Raw genomic sequence first — 14,768 nt, 5'->3', positions numbered from 1 at the left:
TCAGTTAGATGTACGGCGCCTTCATTTATGTATTCTTTGCATGCTATTTCTTCACTAGTCTCACTGTGTTTGCGGGTTAATGGGAAGGTTCTAGAACACAGGTCCCCCCTTATAGGTAAGTACGTAGGTTTGTTCCTTTCTGTACCAGAGTTTAATATTTAATTCAAATAGTATCATCGAACGAGCGTCAGCGAGTGAAGGCGGGTTAGAGCCCCACAGGGAGCGTTGTTTCCGGTCTTTATTACAGCTAAATGGGAAGGCGAACCTGTGTTACAGAACCTTGCCCGGGTTAATTACCCTACTAAAAACATGGGAAACAGAAATGAGTACCGGTATTTTTTGTTATGCTCGTTATATTCTAGGGGCACACTATCGTAAAGGCAAACACAAAGTTAAGTAATAAACACCTTTTAGACTATCCTTACATATGCATTGGTACCATAAACATAGAAATGTTCCTGTTCGTTCTTAAAACCTCAGAAGCAATACTAAAATTGGCATATATTCAAACTAAAACTTAAAACTTACCTATCAGTTTGAGTTCTTATCTCGTCCGCAATTTCTTCATGTAGCTGGCGACAACTGTCTTTTGTCAACCGAAATCGAACAAAAAACTCCTCTTCACTCCATTTAGCAAAGTGATCGATTCGGTCTCTGATCATTTTTGGTCTTCTAGGCCTTGCTATATATTCAAGAATCTCCTCATCGTCATCTGACAGCATCAGCAATTCTTCGATTTCGGCCATGATTCACTACACAACAACTAACAAGTAGCTGATAGCTGTTATCAGCCAATTGAACTTCCTGTTAAGATAACAGCCGGCTGATAGGGTTTATCAGCCACCTGATTGTTATCAGGACATTGTAGAACACTTATCGGAAAGATGTCAGGAGGATATTTATATCAGACAGATATCAGAAGATGGTAGGACTGGCCCTAAGGTATATAATAACATTTACAGTATTATGTGTTCTTTCCAGCTGTCTAAAGTTGTAGCAAGCTATCAAAGCATAATAACCGCTGTGTGGTGTGTAGGTTTTGGTGTTGGTGTGTAAATAATAATATTGGTTAAAATCTAAAGTTAAAACCACATAGCGCCTAAAAATCTAGTCTCTATTCATCTTATCAAAATTATAATAAATTTGTTTTGTTCAATTAAACACTTTATCAGTTTTGCTCTACCAACTTTGTTTCGAGCCCCACGCTGGGCGCCACGTTTTGTAAAGGGAGGGGGACAGTTAGCTCTAGGGGGAGAAGAGTCACAAATGGCTGAAGGCCAACATCATATGTAAAATAAATGACTAATTTAAATATTATGCAAATAAGATCAATTAATTATACAAATTCGGTAGACGTGTTTAACACAAAGTTCTGTTGCATGTTGTCGAATTTCGCGTCGTGGAACGGAATCTTTCTATTCCGTTCCAATTGTCAGGATTTATCTTTGATTCCAAGTTGGCACCCGTGTCACTCGTACACGACGCGGAATTAGAGAACATGCAAGAGGACTTTTTGTATCCTTTTGGTGTCACGAAAAATCTCCCGAAATATGTGCACATCTTTCTGTTCCTTTCGAATTGTCAGGATTCGAGTTCTGATTCCAAGTTGGCACCCTTGTTATTCTCACAAGGTGCGGTATTCGACAATATGGAAGATGCAAGTTTTTATCTTCTTTTGTTGTCACGAATCACCTCCCGGAGTTTGTGCACATCTTTCAGGTTCATCCTGTATATATTCTATACTTTATTATGTTGGTCGCTCTCTTCACATAGTGGCTTTCGTTTCTCCCAATCAGATTCTTTTGTATTCAGACAAAAATTACCACTGACAAGCTTAAAACAATAGTAATTTTTCAAAGAGCTTCCGTTCACTCTGATGGCAACTTTGGAAGCAATAAAATTGGGTGTTACCAGATTCGTAAACCCAAATTCTCCGTCCAAAGAAATGAAATTTCACGCCAGTATTTCCCGCCGAATGAAGAAATTGCATAAATATATAGATCTATATAATGTGAGCTGCTTGGTACAAAATACAGATAATAAAGTACACTCTTATTAAATCGAACTTCAAGGAGCTACGATAAAAAAAGATAAAGAAAAAAGAAATGAAAAGGAAAGAAGCTTCGAACTAGGTCACTCTTGGAGATACACCTTACCATCATATGCAAACTATTGTCCCATGGTACTTGGATCGCCCTATTTATAAATAAAAGTAAATTTAACGAAAGGAGTGCATAATAAGTTAAAATCATCAGAATGTAGAAGGAATACATAGGTATATTAAATGTGTTGGAGCCAGTGGCATATTTAGGGGGGCTTCCGGGCTTAAGCCCCTCCCGAAATCTTATTTACTATAGTAAAGTATATGAAATCTCTTGCAGAATTTTCACATTTTCAGGCAATGCCCCCCCCCCCCCGAAAGTTAGCGAAGCCCCTCCCGAAACAAAATCGTAAATACGCCACTGGTTGGAGCAGTTAATTGTTACTTCCTGGAGTGTTTACTTGTGTATAAAAATTATTATTTCTTTGTTCGAAAAGGTTTGTGTAATTGAGCCAACATACTTTTTATTTGCGTTTCTATTAGACGTAAGATTAAACTGACTTTCGCTCAGAATTCCGCGAGTAAAACAGTAATGAAGAATAATGAGCTTTCATAATTAGAGTAAATTTTAAGTAGTTATTTTGTAGCAACAGAATATAGGAAATATATAATTTTAAGCAAATTTCTGATGTAATAGATTTTCACTGTACTGTTACATGATAGTGTCGTGTTAGGAGAACTTGAAGAGATGATAATGAGTGCGGGCTAAGGGGGACTCAGAAGGAAATATATAAAAGAAAATATTATAACAAGGTCTTCTTAAAGATTCTTTCAATTTTCAGAACTAAGGGCCCATGGCCAACCCCGGGAAAATATCTTAATTACGCCGATGATGATGAGGTAAGATCGCTAACTTCAATTCAGTCTGTTGGCAGTCAGTAGCTGATAGTCTCGCAGGTTTGGAGGTACTACAACACCCTCTCATTATAAGAGGGTGTTGGGTACTAAATAGGTATGTAATCTCTTTGTAGGCATCAAGATCTGCTTCTAACAGCTTTGCCTTCTTTCCACGACACCACATCGATTTTCACGATGTAAAACTTGGTTCATTCAGTCCGAAATTTTCTATGCTGTATCTCGCGGGGCGATTAGTTTGTGGGTCCGCACCGGTAGCCCGATGTCCCTATCTCCCCCTGGTGAATAGAAGTTGTCTCAAAACGGAAATTTTATCAAAGATTAAGCTTTACTCAAGACAAGATCTAAGGTGCACATTGACTATTAATACTGCCCTAAAGTAGCAACAGTGCATTTCGAGCTAAAAGAACTTAATATTTCATGATGGTAAGTTAGTTCCCCTAGAAAGTATACTACTCCGAACTTTTTGCTTAGTATTTTACGGAATGAAGGCCCATGGAATGAGGTGAGTGATACCTTAGATGATGCCCACTCGAGACTTGTCCTCCTTACTGAAAACCTATGATCAAAATCTTCTCTGAATTGTATTATGAAACCAAGTCACTCCTCAAGACAGAGCTTGAGAAAAATTTCATTAATTTACATCTATGAATGACCCTCTCAAGAATGAACTTTCACGAGAGAAAAATCATCTACGTCAACAGCCTGGTGCATATATGAGAAGAAAGAGGTGAAATGAAATTTTTCCTAGTACTCATAGATCGTAGTGACTGTAATTTATAGTTAAGTGTAAGTTAACTAATTTTGTTAATTAATAATAAGAATCTTTGGGGAAAGCGGAGGACAAAAGTCATATTTCGAGGTAAGTTTGTTGTGAATATTTTTTGTAAAAAAAAGTGTAAAATTTAAGAAAACGATCGTAGATAATGGTGGCTTTGTTCTAGATTCAAGTTAAATTTTAATAATTCGTTCAAGAATTCTACGAAATAGTAACTGTTAAATAGTGTATAAAATTTTGGAATAGATCTGAAGTTTGACTCATTGAAAGAAAATCTGAATGAGCAGTTTACATTCAACTGTGTTGTAAAATAACGTAGCTAAAACGTTTTAAACCATCCATAATATGTTTAGCAATTCAAAGCTCAGATTCACAATACACCTTCATAAAAATGGTAATATCACGGTTAAGATAATGAAGTATGAAAAAAGAGGACTGTCTAACATACCCATTTTGGGTAAACTTTACAATACACGTTCTAGCTACGCACCGATAAGTAGGAACGTTTTCAAAGGATATAGTAGAGTAGGGCATGGTAGTGTAACATAGGGATAAGTAAGATAAGAGTAGGAACGGGTTAGCTTAAGGTTAGGTAAATTTTGGCCAAGTTTTATAAAATTAATAGAGAGTAATTTCTTGTTTCTACGTGAGTATACCAGCTGGAGCTGGGCATTGTAAAGTTAACCTTTAATTTTTACCGAGGGAGTATTTCTACACACGAAACCAGTATTTTGTGTGTCAAATCATTACACACTAGTGCTTAACTATAGACGTGCCCCTCCAGTTTCAAATCTGCAAAAAATACACGGATTAACTTTACAGTACTTGCACTAGTTGGTATCCTTACGCAAAAACAAGAAATTTTACCCTATTAATTTTAACGAAATGGGTTCTTTCTTCCATAACCCTTACCTAAAATAATCTCTTACCCAAAATTATTAGTTATCTTATGGTACATAACCCAGGTGTATCATGCCCAACGCACCGATTCATCCAGCTATTCAATTATCATGCTGCTCAAACACCGAAACCTTCCGCGTCTTGCAAATAGTACAAACGTAAATATTCTAGTCCCAACCTTGCACACAAGATCAGATAAGCACTCCAAGTCACCATTCTTTACTTTCTTTCTCCGGTAAATTTTTCAAATATATTAAAAATGGACTGGCACCACTAAAGCTGATCCGGGATGAGTGAATGCATTTGAAAGACAACTGTGTAACATTGATTTCCACCGGTGAAATCTGTTACATAACATTCGTACTTTCTCATGTGCACCTACCACAGGTTGGTTAGTTTTTTGCACTCCTTTTATTTTTAAGAATTTATTTTATTTTATTATATTTTTTGTCAATTATCTGGACGCCTAATTATTCTTTAATTAGATAAAATCGTTGTGAACTTTATGCTTCTACATGGATCGACTGCTGGATATAAATTTCCACCTACGCAGTGTTTTAAAGATTGGGAGTGCACGAGTTTCGATTGGTTGAACGGGATGACATTACTCAATATAAAAGGAAGATTGTGCCTTCCATTTCTACTCAGGTAAAAATATATAAAATTGTACCATCACCATCTCAGATATTGGTGAAACTTTTTTTTTATAGCAACTAGACATGACCCATATTTTTTTTGTTTTGTCGAATAAAAATTTCCCGCCAAATAATGGGCCATTAAAGACGGGGAGTACAATTTATGAATTGTAGAAGCCATGGAAAATGGTCAACTTCGGATCCTCACCATTCGGCTATGGAGACAGGTAGAGTTATAATTCTTGTTGTGGTATGTACATAGGGATGTAAATAAACTATATTTTATTATAGTTTGTTTTGCGCGTGCGTATCTTTTTGTACATAAATTAACAAATGAACGTCAATTTATCTGAAAAGTCGAAGTTTACGAATTTTTTTCGAGCACTTCCCGTTCGAATTTTAAAATTCTGTTTTCACGGTTGGTAAGACCTATTTACCCGCTTTCCGAACGAAAATTTGTATCGCTTCTGTGTGCAACCGTTTTGTCGCAAAAAAATCGAGGAATTTTAAAATTTTCAAAAATCGCCATTTTTGGGCGCCATTTTCTCGAAAACACCCTCTTTTAAAATTCTAAAATTTTGTCAGATGGTTCAACTTTACATGAATAATAAACACACCAAATGTCATTCTCGACCAATGCTTCATGAATTAACTGCAGCCTTTAGAAATTAGCAAAGTTTCGTTAACTTTGATGTCACAGTTGGCAACACTGGAAACAATCAAAGTGCAACAATTTGATGATGTTTGTGGTTCACATTCATTAAATAAGGTTTTTTTGGCTATTTTTTTATTACTATTTTGATCAAAAAGGCTCTGAAATAGTAAAATTAGCCTCCCCCTACTCCTTCGTTTTCTTAAACCGAAGTAATTTGAGACGGAAGTTACGATTATGATAAACAAAAATTTTAAGTGTATATTTGAAATGGCCATCCAATAAATTTTGATGATCTATAAAAAGCCTGAACTATTACCTCAGTGATGATTTGGAATGCTCCAGACAAAGTCTCAATTAAGTGCGATGTCATTACAGTGATCGAAAAAGGACAAAAAGATAAAAATATCGAAACTTTTTTTTTTTTTTTTTTTTTTTATGTGTTCCAAAGAAATTTACTGACTTTCTAAACAGAACAATCCCAGCATAAGAATGGGTCACTCGGAATTTATAGTATTCGTCAGTCCGCAACCTGCAAGGAAAGTGTGTGTGTGTGTGTGTGTGTGTATTGTGCAAATTTTAAATTAGCTGGTGCTGCGTTGCTACATATCAAATGTGCAGCCTGTATTAAAGCTGTCATGAGTGACCTATTTCCTTTAGTAGTATGATCCGTAGAAAATGACAGCTGTCTTCTTCAAGAATCTGGTGAATATCCTGAAGCGGAAGGAATAAGTGTGGAGTCTTTAATTATTGATCCTGATGAAAGAGAAAGTGTTACGTATGCCATATGGGAAAACAATGATCTCGTTAAAAAACTGTGCCACTTTCTGTTTTCGTATCGTACAGTGCTGGTTTAACTGTAGGAATTGTAATTCATGACTGCATCAAGAAAATCCAAAGAGAATTAATTGCTATCGGAAAGCAACTATAAAATTTCAAGATACAAATTATATTTTACTTCATGTAGACTTCGTTGAAAGTTGGACTGTTATTCTGCAAAGTGAAATTCAGAGTTATCACCGAGATATGAAACAACTGACAGTTTTGTTGTAATAAACGATGATAAAACACACGATTCGGCTCATTTACTCATGGCCATAGACAAGATTCTAAAAATACTCGAAGAAAATCGAAAATATATTTTATAGAAAAAGGTTTGCATACTTGAAAATAAGTGTCTACAATTTCCCAAACCGTGTGAAGTGGGATGCAGCACCATCAGAAATCACTTCTAATGGTGCTGCATCCCACTTTAAAAATCGCTTTCAGATGTTCGAGATGCAGACAGGTCCGATAAAGCAGTAGTTTTGCAGTGAAACCGGCCATGCAAGGGTCTCTGCGACGGTATTGGGGTGTGGTGTAAAGAATGTGGCAACGCAGCATAACCTTAGGAAAAAACAGATACACAGTATTAAAACCGCAGAAGAATTCGTGAGTATAGTGCAAGTACAAACTCCCGGTATTACTCTCGTTTTGTTGCCCGGAACAGAATTCGACGACTTCCGGAAGAAAAAAGGGAAAGTATGCGACCGGTAACTGGTATTCAACGAAGTCATCTTTGGCTTTCGGAAAATGGCGAAGTTTTTATGGCAGTAACAGGTCACCATGAACTAACTTCATGCTTCCCCCAAAATCGAGCTTCTGCAATTCAAAGTATAGATTTAAGAAATCTGCCAAAAGAAACTTTTGTTACATACATATATGTATGATAACCAGTGGTGCGTAGCAGAAATATTATGAATTACATGAGGTTGAAATGATGTTTATGCTTCCACGTGGACCTTCAGCAGGGTATAGGTTTCCAGAAGAGCATAAGAGAAGTAAAAATAAGTGTTTTGTGACTATCGACAATGAGCAGGGTCGGATCCAGAGCGGACTTTTTTTTTGGGGGGGGGAGGTTGTAAAATGCTACTTAGAGCTACTTTTAAGAGCTCCAAACTCTGCGATGGGTTTTATTTATATATAAAATAAAAACAGTTTCTTCTAGGGGGGGGGAGATCGTCCCCCTGGATTCACCCTTGGACGAATTTGTGAGTGAACCATGCTATTAGCGAAGAAGACACCAACCAAGCAAATGATTGATCCATGTATTTAAAAAAAAAAGAAAAGAAAAGAAAAAGAAACGGAGAAGGGGAGAGGCTCATTTTAGTATTTCAGAAAGCCTTTTTGATCAAAATAATAATTAAGAAAGAAGTCAAGAAAACCTTCTATTCTTCATTTAATGAATGTGAACCACAAACATCATCAAATTGTTGCACTTTCATTGTTTCCAGTTGCTAACTGTGACATCAAAGTTAACGAAACTTCGCTAACTTCAAAAGGCTGCAGTTAATTCATGAAGCATTGGTCGAGAATGGTATTTGGTGTGTTTATTATTCATGTAAAGTTGAACCATCTGACAAAATTTCAGAATTTTAAAAGATGGTGTTTTCGAGAAAATGGCGCCCAAAAATGGCGATTTTTGAAAATTTTACAATTTCTCGAATTTTTTGCGACAAAACAGTTGCACACAGAAGCGATACAATTTTTTTTTTTTTTTTTCGGAAAGTGGGTAATTAGGTCTTACCAACCGTGAAAACAGAATTTTAAAATTCGAACCGGAAGTGCTCGAAAAAAATTCGTAAACGTCGACTTTTCAGATAAATTGACGTTCGTTTGTTAATTTATGTACGCATGCGCAAATCAAACTATAATAAAATACAGTTTATTTATATCCCTATGTACATACCACAACAAGAATTATAACTCTACCTGTCTCCATAGCCGAATGGTGAGGCTCCGAAGTTGACCATTTTCCATGTCTTCTACAGTTTATAAATTGTACTTCCCGTCTTTGATGGTCCATTACTTGGCGGGAAATTTTTTTCGATAAAACGAAACAAAACAATAATAATAATAGTAATAGGGTCTCTTAAAAACATGTCTAGTTGCTATAAAAAAAGTTTCAACGATATCTGAGATGGTGATGGTACAATTTTATTTTATTTTTTATTTATTTTTTGCCTGAGTTGAAATGGATGGCACCTATTATGAAAGCCCAATTTAATGCTTACCTTCTATACACTCGTCTCAACGGACTAAAAGAGGGGAATAGCGATCTGATAATCCGATTGTCCGTAAATTCTATCGCGAAGTCGCAGTGGCCAATATCCATAATTTTATTACGGGAAAAGGAGGATAAATATAATACAATGCTGTTAGTCAAGCGCAATGTACTATCCGGCAGTAAAATAACCAGGTACATTATAATATTGTAAATTTATTATTTTTAGTTTAAAATTACGACATTCAAATTGAATCGGCTGCTCGAGATTGTGTCCGTTGCTTCTGGAATATGTTTAATCGAATTCCGTACACTCGAGAGATGAGTGTATTTGAGAAAATTATTTCACTTGTAACAACCAATAAGATGCTTTTCATTTTTACGTGTTATGTTCGAAATCTGTTGCAATATCATCAGGGGTAAAAAATGTTAAACCTCCCAAAAACATTTGATAAGCCTGTTTCTTTATGTACTCAACTCACGTCTTACAAGTTCCACTCAGGATTTAACAGCACGGAACTCGATTCCTTCACTCTTGAGCACCCACAGAGGTCTGAATTTAGGTACAATGTACTTCACTTATCTTCTATGAAACATGTCTTGAACTCAGCATCTTGTTTGAACTCCACTTGCCTCTGCACAAGCATGTGCCAATTGTTATCGCACTATTGGCCCACACTACTTACTTAACCTATCCCAACATTACTGTTCTAAAATTTCTAATTAGGCGCAGACCTCAACTTTATTTCATACGCGTATCCTTTTTTTTCACACTACATTGCATTTTTTAACCTCTTTTCTTTCATCTTTCTACCGACAATCGAACCCGGGAGTGAAGACAAGAGCGATAGCGTCTACGGTACGCGGGGCCACTCTACGAATCATGTATGCTTAGTCCGATTCGTTAATCTCTTCTCTTCTTATCCATTGTGCTTCTTCATGTATTTTTTAATAGTATTTCTCTCCCCCCTCCCTTTCTGGTTGTTCTACATCTTACTATTTCATGTTTTGTTTCAAACCGCGTTATTTTCCCTCTTTAATCTAATGTCGGTCTTAATGTTGTTTAATCCTTCTTCCCTGTTTCTGCTATATCGTTTTCGGCCGCGGTGGCTCAGTGGTAGAGCGTTCACCTCTGGTGCATGGGGTCCCGGTTTCAAACCCTGGTCCTGCCAAGTGAACTTTGTGGTGGACAAACACCGTGTGCGTGGGTTTTCTCGGGGTTCTCCCGTTTCCTCCCACTTTCTTCATTCCGTCATTTCATTCATTTCTCATAATCACCGTCTCCTTTAGCCTAACCGGCATAACCGTGGGACGTAAAACTCAAAAGATTTCATTTCATTTCCTATATCGTTTTCTCTTTAACTAAGTAGAAGGCAGGGTGACTGGTAGAGGACTTACCTCTGGCGCATGGGTCTCTGGTTCAATCCCTGACCAAGTAAGTTTATGGTGGACAACATTATATCCTTGGTTTTTTCAAGGTATTCCCATTTCTTTCCACATTCTCGTTCCATCATTTACTTGCCTTAATCATCCATCTCCCAGAGCCTAAAAGACATAGTCATGGGATTTAAACTGAAGTATTTTATGTTCAATTTCGCTAAATCTACTAGTCTCCTATTTCATTCTATATATTTTTAATCCTTCTTTTTTCTTTCGACAGCCTTTTACGGACTTTTTTATTCTCCTCTCCAGTGCTTTCTATCCCAAACCATCGTTTTTCCTCCCTCTTTCTCTTTTTTTTTCTTCTTCTTTAGTTCGACGTTATTGTATCCATTTTCACCTAGAATAATTTTCGCTTAAGTTAACCGTAGTTCCCAAGCTAGAAGGATCAACATTCAGACCAGAAATTTAATATTATTTATCTGTGTGTTTTGGTATCTCTAGTACATTAATTTGTTGACTGACTTTGAACTGAATTATTTAGTAAAAGGGATTAGTAAGTTTATGGATAGTTTATTGAAATTCCATTTGAAATACCGTATTACTAAAATTACACGCTTTTTATAAGTTTCATATGTATAATACATATATGCTGGGCTTGAAGAATTTTCTTCTGACTTAGGAGCCAATTTTGGAAAGCAGGCGCCATAGGCCACCATACATTTTTAGGCCTTAAATTTTAGTTACTGGTGTGAAAAATATAAGGTTACCTTAGTACAGGCTATGCCTTAAAGATAACAGCAATTGAAGGCAGTATAAGTGCAGTTTTATAAAGCAGCAATGAGTACCATACTCTATGTGATGTCTTGTAGTTTGAGCATTTGAAATACCAATTATCTACTTTCCTGGATAGATTTCTAATGATGGTTCGTTCACGTTAATAGACATCAACTAATTAAAGCTGTCGAACTCCATTGATAACTTTTAAATTGTTCTTTATTAGCTTCATTAAATTAAACGCTCTTTCGTCAGAAATATTTGATGCAGGTAACACTAACACAGCAGGTAGCAGTTTGTGTAAATTTGTCTTTGTTTAACAGAACTTCTCTCTAAAACTCGCTTAACTTACTTTGAGTTCATACCATTCGTAAAGGATGCTCCGTATTACTTTAGAGACCAAGGTTTAAACTATACCTTTATATATATATATATATATATATATATATATATATATATATATATATATATATATGTGTGTGTGTGTGTGTGTGTGTGTGTGTGTGTGTGTGTGTGTGTGTGTGTGTGTGTGTGTGTGTGTGTGTGTGTGTGTGTGTGTGTGTGTGTGTGTGTCAGTCAGTCAGTCAGTCAGTCAGTCAGTCAGTCAGAGGTCAGGGTATAGAAGACATGGTACACGAAAGCTACATGACAAGCTCTTTGTTTTTTCAGGATTAATATCAAAATGATAATGAAGAACTGTGCCTGGGAGAGCAAGATAAAGCTACCTAGTCTAGCCATAAATATTGTTACAAAGAAAACACTTAACATCAACAATAAGAGAAAAGGGAATTTAATATGCATATAATAGACCCTATGTGAAGCATACATAATTTGACAACAGTTGCAGCAATCATATTTCAAAAATGTTCGCCGTTAGCACACACACAGACTCGGAGTTTGCTGGACCACGTGTCTATGGCAGCATGCACTGTCTCCAGGGGGATTGACACCACTGCGGCTAGTAAAGAGCGCTTCAAACTGGCAGCTGTGAGATGATGCTTCTTGCAGGCAATATCCTTAAGTACCATTCACAGTTTTTAATCCAAGGGATTAAGGTCAGAGCTACTAAAGGGTCAGTCGTCAGTGGATATGAAGTCAGGCACATTGTGCGCCAGCCACTCTTGGGTTGATTTTGCCTTGTAAGCAGGAGCCAAGTTTTGCTGGAAAGTCCATGTGGGTGTTCTGAAGAGGGTGGTGGTCGAAGTCCTTCACTATAGGCTCCAGTTTTGGTACTCCTGGGGACTACTTTCCTCTCCCCTTCTCACAAAAATGAAGACTTGGGGCGCCAGCATAGCTCACTCCCCACCACACCATGACGGACGTGGGATGATGGGCTCTCTGTATTTTCGGAATTTTGTCCCTGGCTTCCTTAGCTTACGACGAATACATCTATCATTTTGGCCATTGAAACACACTTCGATAGTGAACAGCTTCCCATCGGTGAATAGAATTTGTCTGTGCTGATTTTGCAGGTACCGCTGAAGCAGGCGTTTCCTTTTACGCTTCCTTTGCTCCATCAGACGCAGCGTCAGAAAGTGTCCGTTGACCGTCGGTAGGCGCGAATACCAAGATCGTCCCTCAGTAGCCTGGTCATCGTTCGCCTGGAGATGTTCATCTCACGGGCCAGTCTTGTCAGTGTCCGTACTGGATTTCTCCTCACACGCGCCGCCACTGCTTTCATAGCTTCTGGAGTCCTTGCAGCTCGTGGTCGGCCAGGTCCTGAACAGACCCAGTATTAAGGAACCGCTGGATGGTGTTGTACACAAACATGCGACTATTAGCTTTTTTAATATGTTAAAAATTTCACTCCACTCACTGGTTTTCCAACTTGTACAGCGTTATCACTGCTACCCTATTTTCGTACTCACCCCGTTCCATCCTGCCTATCCGGATTACGTGTATCTCTTTCTTTAGCAGCACTTCAATGCATGATTGCACTTCCCACCGCCAGGTTCGTTCTCCCTACTCAAAATAAACAGTGTTGCAGTCTTTGTACTTTTTAACAGTATTTATGGCTAGACTAGGTATTTATTTATCTAACAAGCTTCCAAACACAGCATGCGAGGCCAGTTTTCAATGGAATAAATAATACCTTAAAGTAATAACAACAGCAATGAAAAAGGAAGTAGAAGGAAATCAGTCAGGCCCTATATTTAACAGTGGTGTCCTGGTATTCACCTGGTGAACGTAAGGAAATACCTGCTGGACACCGGATTCGAGCCCAGGCCCTCCCGGTTGCAAAACAAGAATGCTAGCCAATAGACCACTCCCGCTCGGTACACACCATTGAAGACGTATCACCCTGAGCCTTATTTATAGGTACCATTCCGTCATTTGGTCGTTGACACTGAAGAAAACCTTTGCTTCTAATTCCCATATTTTGGGATTTGAACTTAGGGTTCTCATTAATGAAGTTGCCATTATCACTGTTTCAAGACATAGGTCAAGTATCTACACAATATTGATATGACTTTTTGTCTTTGTTCATGTCTTTAAAGATAAATATTATAAGGCTTCGGAATAAAATCTTAAATTTTCAATAAATTATATGAAAGTAGATATCGTTGTAACAGAGCGTTCTACAAAACAAACCGACGGACATCTCTTGATGTTGAAATGGACGTTACTTCCTCTCTCAGGTTTCGAATTTATCCAAGTGAAAACAGAAACTCACCAATTACAGAATGTAATTCCTGATATTCAACCCTTGTGTACTACCATGAAAAGTATGCCATAGTAGATAGCTTGGGGTCCCTTTGAGACTCCAATTAAAAATAATAAATTATTGCTTTTCTGCATAGAAATTTTATACACATACATTTCAAAACAATACTTTATTGCATTGCACTCCAACCAGACTGTCACGTTTGACATCATTGACCTCATCGTCATCCAAAACAGAAAATAAATACTTGATGATCTCGTCGTCACCAGTTAACAGGCGCAACTACAATCCAGAATAGTTAGATCACGTCATCATCTTGGGGTTGTTACTGGAAGTAATATGCTCTAGCCATTTGAAACTAACCACTTGGTTATTCACAAGCTGTTAAAAGATATAAGCATGTTTCGAAATATCTATTTCTTCACACTTTAACCTGAGGAAGAATCAAACAAGGTCACAAGCAATGTAGTGTAATGCAAGAAAACTTTTCGTACTACACACTCAACTACATTTATTATAACAATAATGAAGTAATTTTCGGAAAAATATATTAGTAATTTCTGCCACCTATGCAAACTACTAATTGCTTGTTTGGTAAGAAAAAAAAGAAAAAAAAATATGTGATTACATACATGAGTATTACCTTGGGGTCCTGTTACGACCGCAGTGGTAAACAATTACATAACAACAAAACAATAGCAAACGATATTTTATGTTCAATATATTGAACATATATTGGGGAGAAAATACAAGAACAGACTTTTAAATACTCACTTCATTTAAGAGATATACTCCGTTAAATATCTCTAAGGTCCCAAAAGGACCTCATAGTAGTACACAAATGTTAATTAATACGTCTTAAAATGTATCAAGTGATGTTTCATAACAACGTATACTTCTATATTTTAAAAGCTAGAAATATACTGTAGTAAATCGTTTATTTTAAAACACATTTAATTTGAAATTTTCATAAAATAAACAT

General features: G+C 36.9%; 1 protein-coding gene across 3 annotated transcripts in view; it reads left to right on the top strand.

The window, feature by feature from the left end:
• Positions 1–3,481: 3,481 nt before the first annotated feature.
• LOC145664350 (uncharacterized) overlaps positions 3,482–14,768 on the top strand; it is a 41,250-nt gene continuing 29,963 nt past the window's right edge. The window contains exon 1 of one of the 3 annotated variants that reach the window (XM_081730976.1): positions 3,482–3,686. In XM_081730976.1, coding sequence (XP_081587102.1) covers positions 3,604–3,686 — 83 coding nt within the window. In that variant the 5' untranslated portion in view covers positions 3,482–3,603. Of the gene's footprint in view, positions 3,819–14,768 lie in introns of all 3 variants that reach the window. The other 2 variants (XM_081730994.1, XM_081730985.1) reach the window with 2 other exon arrangements.

The sequence above is a fragment of the Thermobia domestica genome, chromosome 1, assembly GCF_964235325.1.
Source record: "Thermobia domestica chromosome 1, izTheDome1.hap1.1, whole genome shotgun sequence".
Classification (NCBI taxonomy): Eukaryota; Metazoa; Arthropoda; class Insecta; order Zygentoma; family Lepismatidae; genus Thermobia; species Thermobia domestica.
The sequence above is the reverse complement of the archived record's forward strand: the minus strand, read 5'-3'. Positions and strand labels throughout refer to the sequence as shown.